Raw genomic sequence first — 6,916 nt, 5'->3', positions numbered from 1 at the left:
ATTTATGTATAGTGAGCGTTGTTCGTTTACATGCTACTTGCTATTAGTAAATTTTTGGGGGAGAATTAACATTGAAAACTGCAATCAGATCAAATTGTAAAATGGACTGTTGTAAGACCTGAATGCTTTGGAGTGACATAGCTTTAGCACAGGTAAGTTGAAGTTTCTAACCATAAAATGCAAGATTGTTTGCTGGAAAATTGAACGCTGTCGATGAAAACTAATTTGCTGACACATTAGTTAAATGATTCCTTTCTCAATTTTCAGTTATTTCAGCAATAGGAAACGAGCAATTTTAGCTAATCAAGGTGCTTTGTGCTACCTTTATGTTACATCATACACTTTCAGGAAGTATTGCGTTTGGCAGTTCTCAAGAAAATCGTCCAACCAAAGTTTTGGGGTTGCCTCTTTAAATTCCTATATATATTAATTACTGTTCTGTTCAATCTGTGCATGGCTGATTGGCAAACATTGCTAGTGGCACCATAAACCATGAATTACGAGTTATGACATTTCTAGTGGCATGATAAACGCTGAATTGCTCCATATGGACAAACTATGAAGAGTCCATTAATTTCCAACAGGCATCCTTTGTAGCATGTCCAGAATTCTTGATCCCGTCAAGGTAACATCAGACGTCATTCTTAAACTTGGATCAACATTTATTATGGACCTAACATTTTCATTTAGCACTGACCAAATATGATACTCCCTCTGCCATTGAATAAATAGATTCCTATCAAGTTTAGGACATATTAGTATAAAAGAGAAAAGACTCATACTATCCTTCATTAATTGGAGTAGATACAGTAATTAGAAAGAAGCTGGTTGCAGTAGATACGAGAAAAATAAATGGGTCAATGGACTGTTCAGTCTCCTATAGATTGATTTATTTATAGATAATTTTTTGTGCTAGGATCTAATTATTCAAGGACATAGAGAGGGAGTACACGAAAGCAATGGTAATTATTTATCAATGAATAAATAAAAAAATAAGCATTTTGGCATATGATTAAGAAACAATTGCAACTTCTAGAAACTATTGCATAAGCATACAACTGTTTTGGAGGTTCGGTGCAGAAACAACACTTTTTTCTTGCTAACACCATGGTAAAATAGTTGCAGGCTTTTTATGAAAATTGTAAATGTTTTTGCAACATAAGTGACCAGATAGCCGTTGATTTCTACTAGTAGTACCCAAAAGTTGTCAAATACTTGTATTTTAAAAAAAAAAAAAACTCTCTTTGTCAAGGATATAGAGAGGCAACTGATCAACTCAACACTTCTGTTGAACAATTCAATCAGCTACAATTTGAATAAAAACCTTATGCCCTTCTTTCAACTTTATATGGCAATCAGCTAATTGTTTGAGACAAAATCACAAGAAAAGTTCACGAAACACTACTCCATACTAGAGCCTATAGTAACAATCCCAACACAAAAAAGGAGCTATTTGTTCACTCCTTAATGCCAACCTTGCTCAACACATGGTCATGCATCGATCACCCCTCAATTGCTATCTGTGAAGTCCGCGTCAATGACATCCCCATCATTCTGCGCTGGTCCGGTACCAGGCGTAGGTCCAGCCTCAGCACCAGGAGTAGGCCCAGCAGCACTGGCACCAGGCTGGTTATACATTGCCTGGCCAATCTGCATCACCTCCTGGTTCAAAGCAGCCATGGCATCCTTCATACTCTGTGTTGATCCACCAGAAATGGCGTCTTTGAGCTCCTGGAGTTTCACGTCCACCTTCTCTTTCACTGCAGCGGGGACTTTGTCGCCAAGCTCCTTGAGTTGCTTCTCAGTCTGGTAGACCACAGAGTCCGCCTGGTTTTTGGTGTCAATTGCATCTCTCTTCTCTTTGTCCTCCTTGGCAAACTTATCGGCTTCTTCTACCATTCTCTCAACCTGCAAAAGGGCGTAGTTGAAGCCTTCATGCACCAATGTAGGTACTATTTGTTATGGAATTAGCGGAACCATACTACTCTACTACAGGATGGTAGAAAATAACAATGATACCACAGCATCATAAAGTAGCCAGCATCACATCATTGGCACAAGAAGAATGAAACCTGGCAAATTTTATGTCTAACGACCAAGGCACCAACAACAGCTCACTACAATTATCAGACACAAGAATGCTATGCGGAAGATTTGTAGCATACCTCATCCTTAGGTAGCGTACTAGCACCAGTGATGGTGATGTCCTGTTTCTTTCCAGTGCCCTTATCAATGGCAGCAACTGAGAGGATACCATTTGCATCAATATCAAACTTGACTTCAATTTGTGGGACACCACGAGGTGCAGGAGGGATCCCATCCAACCGGAAGCTTCCAAGGGACTTGTTGTCCCTGACAAATTCTCTTTCTCCCTGGAGAACATTGATCTCAACGCTCGTCTGTCCATCTGCAGCTGTCGAGAATACCTCCGATTTTGAAGTGGGCAATGTGGTATTCCTGGGGATAATCTTTGTCATCACTCCACCCAATGTCTCCAAACCAAGAGATAATGGGGTAACATCCAGAAGAACGACATCTTTCACGTCTCCCGCCAAAACCCCGCCCTGGTGTTGCAATGGAAGCAGAATACATTAAATGTGGCATATTGGATGAGTCAAAATGATGCTTTACATTGTAATGATATGTGTTATGCAATTATTTATAAATGCAACTTTGCAGCTATGTGGGGAAGGAACATGAATGAGGGCTCTCCATGTAAGCATTATGCTCTGCAACAATAAACCACATTTGAGGATAAAGAAAATCACCTGCACAGCTGCCCCAAGAGAAACAACCTCATCAGGGTTGACCGTAACATTGGGATCCTTGTCAGTAAGCTTCCTCACAAGTTCTTGAACTGCAGGGATTCGGGTGGATCCACCCACAAGAATAACTTCATCTAGATCACTAACAGACAACTTGGCATCTCTCAGGGCATTATTAACAGGAGTTTTAAGCCTGTCACCAGAGCAACGTCAGCAAAGCCTTTGAAAAAATTATCATACATAGAAGATTGTAGATTTTCAAAAAGCAGTGGGCACAAAATACTGACAGAATGGTCACAGTTACCTGTCTATAAGGTCTGAACATAGTTCCTCGAATTTGGCTCTAGAGAGGGTTGCCTCAATGTGTTTTGGCCCATCAGCAGTAGCAGTAATGAATGGCAGGCTGCATTTAAGGCATTCAGAAATAAGCATATCAAAATGATGTAGATCAACAGCAGAGCAGAACATTGCTCAAGTTTAAACATTTCATTAAAATACACTGAAAGGAGCATACCTAATATTTGCCTGTGTCAGTGTTGACAGTTCCATCTTAGCTTTCTCTGCTGCCTCAGTAAGCCTCTGAAGGGCTTGTTTATCCTTCAGAAGATCAATACCTTCATCTTTCTTGAAGTTGCTAGCAAGCCAATCTACTATTCTCTGCACAAGTCAAGGATAATACAATCAATATACTTGAGAGCTATCTCCCTTAAAATTGCATAATGTATGAAGTTAGTTACATACTCAGATCGATTTTGACATTCCATAAGATCAATGTTTCAAAAGAAATGCTAGGCACTAGGCAGGAGGTCAAAACCTGCCTAGCAAAGGCCAGAGTAATGGTATGCAAAATAGATAAAACAAGAAGCAATTCCGCGCGTTGCTGCGGGGAACGCAAGTAAATTTTAGTGGATTCTGTGGCATGTTGATATGGACAACTAAATGCCTATTAGTGGATGACGTGGCTTGCTGATGTGGATAGCTTGCATGAATAGATATGTGTCATAATTACATGCGCTAGTGGGCCACTGATGTGGATGGCTTGCATGCCGAGATTGACTTCTAGTGGGGTTTAGGATTATAAGAGATATAGATATAGATATAGATTTGGCATGCTAAAGCATAAAATTTGAGATATCATGCATCCTTGAGTCTTATTATCATTGTTCATCTTATCAGGAACCTAGATGAAATTCCTACGTGTTAGGCGAGGCAATGCTACTCTGCCTAACACCATATAGTCTCGCTGTTTCACGTGTGTTACTGATTTAATCTATCGGGAATTCAAACAAATTCAAAAATAGAAATAAATACACTCTATATGATTGGTACATTGTGAATCTGTGAGCTGCCTTTCACATGTACCGCCCATTAGCTCTATCAGGAATTAAAATGGCATGTTTACCATTTTTTAAATAGAAAGAAATCTACATTACTGAAAAGTAAGGACACAAATGTAAGAGAAACAATTTCACAGTATGACAGTAATGCTTATAACAACATACAAAGCAATAAAATGGCAGGTGTTGAGAAAGCTCAAAGTTCCCGTGTAACGACCTACTAAGGAAGAACAGAAGAAAATTCTGTCAAACCTTATCAAAGTCATCACCACCAAGGTGTGTGTCACCTGATGTGGAAAGCACCTCAAACACGCCATCTCCAACTTCCAATACTGCAGGACGGTGTTACTTTAGTTATAATAATGCAAGTATAAACATCTCAAAAAAATACATTTAGATATAATAGTAAGACATTGGCAGAGAATGTCACTTTCATCAAGAAAAATATGAATGGAACATGATCATCAAATGAAAACGAAAACACCTGGTTCAAAGAGTTGAGCAACATAAAGTACCACTAATGTTCCTGGGAATACCATTTGACATGTTATAGCTCAAACTGGGCAAAATCAGAGTAAGAGTTGCACTATATTCCTGAAAACCCATTTGAGACCTGATGACTTGATCAGGGCAAAGGGGCATACCCAGTGCAGAGTGCTCCCGCTGTGTGCGGGGTCTGGGGAAGGGTGTCAGTGGCAAGCCTTACCCTCGCCTGTGCAATGCGAGGAGACCGCGACTCGAACCCGGGACCTTCCGGTCACAGGCGGTTTGACTTGATCAGGGCAAAATGAAACAAATGTTGAGCAATTCATACAGCTGAACAAATATTCAGCACATAGTTCTGAACCAATTGAATGCAAAAGGTTTATCTCAATGATATGAGATGATCATTATCCATGTGATTCAGAAGTAAAGCAATAATAAAAAAAGAAATAACAGTTGGAACACTTACCAGATACATCAAAGGTACCGCCTCCCAAATCAAACACTAGAATTGTTTCATTATTTTTCTTCTCGAAACCATAGGCCAATGATGCAGCAGTTGGTTCATTTATAATACGGAGAACTTCCAGTCCTGCAATGCGGCCAGCATCTTTAGTTGCTGTCCTTTGTGAATCATTGAAGTACGCTGGGACTGTAACAACTGCTTTTGTAATTTTCTCATTAAGAAACTTAGATGCATCATCCACCAACTTCCTCAAAACCTGTTCGGATAATAAACCAAGATAAGTCAAATGTACAACTTACTATGAAAGTAAAATGATATGTATACCACATCTAATGGTCTGGTAGCTAGTAGCAACTCAAAAGTAGTTTTATACAGATGATAATGTACCATATTTTATACACATTCAAAAACTCACTCCCCCAGGACATAAGTACAGAACACAAATGACCCAACTGCTTAGCTGAAGCAATGAAATTTCAAACAAACCTCGATATTGATAGAAATCATATCACAATGCCCACTTGTTTTGAGGCTGAAATCAAAATACATAAACCCAGATTGATGCACCCAGAATTTTACATATGCAGCATTTTTAAAAATATCCCTGCATTTTCGAAGCTGGTACTAACTCTCCAAAGAATCAGAACCCTACAGCACTACCAGAGATTCTAACACAGACTGGTTGCCTAATTATAAAAACAACTTCCTTTAAATCCATTCATGTTTATGTGGCAAAATACACCTTTTACCTCAAAGGCAATGTAACCAATTGCATTACAAACAACATCCAATCTGGTGTACCTTAACAAGTGATTTGCCAGGCCCAGGAGCTATTCTCTAGTAAAACTGATAGATTTTCAATATAGACAATTGAGTGACAACAAGAGTAGCATCTATCCATATCCTCGAATCCTCAAACCTCGAATTTCTATACAAGTCATCCCATGAAAAAATTTACAGTAAAATGCATATCCACCAGCTGAGAGTGGAAAACCTATCTAACATAACAAGTTACCTGCGCGGAAATCTCCTCGGCAGCGAACTGTTTGCCGATAGCGGGGCAGTCGAGCTTGACGTTGCCGTTCTCGTCCTTGACAACGCCGTACGAGACCTGCTTGGCCTCGTCGTCGACCTCGGACATCTTGCGTCCGATGAAGCGCTTGACGGAGAAGAAGGTGTTCTCGGGGTTGACGACCGCCTGGCGCTTAGCGATCTGCCCCACGAGGCGCTCCCCGGTCTTGGTGTACGCCACGACGGAGGGCGTGGTGCGCGCACCCTCGGCGTTGGTGACAACCGTCGGCTTGCCGCCCTCCATGGCGGCGACCGCGGAGTTGGTGGTGCCCAGGTCGATCCCCACCACCTTCTCGCACGTGACCCGCAGCGCGGAGCCCCCGCGGGCGGCCCCGCGAGAGGGCGCGCGCATCCGCACCGCCGCCGCCAGCCGCCGGCCCACGAAGAGGGAGCTCGACGGGGTGGCTCCGCTCCGCCGCCGGTAGCCGAGGAAGGGCGAGGCTCCGCCCGCTGCCGTCGCGCCGACCTGGGAGCAGGTGAAGGAGGCCATGGCTCGCGCGCGTGCGGGGGGGCAACTCCTAACCCTATCCAAGGGGGGGGGGGGGGGGGCGGGGGCGGGGGAGACGGGAGGTGAGGCGGGGACGGAGGGGGAACGGCGGAGGGGAGGACGGGGCGAGGGGATAAGACGGGGAGGAGGAGGAGGTGCGGAGGGAGGAAAGTTTATACTGGCCAGACGCTGACGCGAGGGGCCCGCGGCTAGGTAGTTGGCGTGCGGTGTGGGTCGCGGCGCCGGCGGCCGTGGAGACCGCGTGAGGTTTTGAACACGGCTGGGGTCTGCAGGGCTGTGGCTTCTC

At 43.0% G+C, this 6,916-nt stretch overlaps 1 protein-coding gene across 1 annotated transcript; it reads right to left on the bottom strand.

Annotated features, from left to right (window-relative positions):
- Positions 1-1,268: 1,268 nt before the first annotated feature.
- On the bottom strand, positions 1,269-6,698 carry LOC136504609 (stromal 70 kDa heat shock-related protein, chloroplastic-like). The gene is made up of 8 exons (XM_066499570.1): positions 6,067-6,698; positions 5,055-5,307; positions 4,355-4,434; positions 3,280-3,422; positions 3,070-3,168; positions 2,769-2,958; positions 2,166-2,564; positions 1,269-1,908 (listed from the first exon to the last, which is right to left on the bottom strand). The coding sequence occupies exons 1-8, from the start codon at positions 6,610-6,612 to the stop codon at positions 1,510-1,512; spliced, it is 2,109 nt and encodes a 702-aa protein (XP_066355667.1). The 5' UTR covers positions 6,613-6,698; the 3' UTR covers positions 1,269-1,509.
- Between the last annotated feature and the right edge of the window lie 218 nt (positions 6,699-6,916).

The sequence above is a fragment of the Miscanthus floridulus genome, chromosome 14 (genome assembly GCF_019320115.1).
Source record: "Miscanthus floridulus cultivar M001 chromosome 14, ASM1932011v1, whole genome shotgun sequence".
Lineage (NCBI taxonomy): Eukaryota > Viridiplantae > Streptophyta > Magnoliopsida > Poales > Poaceae > Miscanthus > Miscanthus floridulus.
Note: the sequence above shows the minus strand (reverse complement) of the source record. Positions and strands in the feature narration are given on the sequence as shown.

Bases quoted from the DNA above. Each gene is read 5' to 3' on its own strand.
- LOC136504609 (XM_066499570.1), bottom strand. From the start codon at position 6,612: ATGGCCTCCTTCACCTGCTCCCAGGTCGGCGCGACGGCAGCGGGCGGA. The intron at 3,169-3,279 runs GTATGCTCCTTT...CCTTAAATGCAG, and splicing joins CTGACACAGGCAAATATTAG to CCTGCCATTCATTACTGCTA. The intron at 2,959-3,069 runs GTAACTGTGACC...CTCTGGTGACAG, and splicing joins TGTTCAGACCTTATAGACAG to GCTTAAAACTCCTGTTAATA.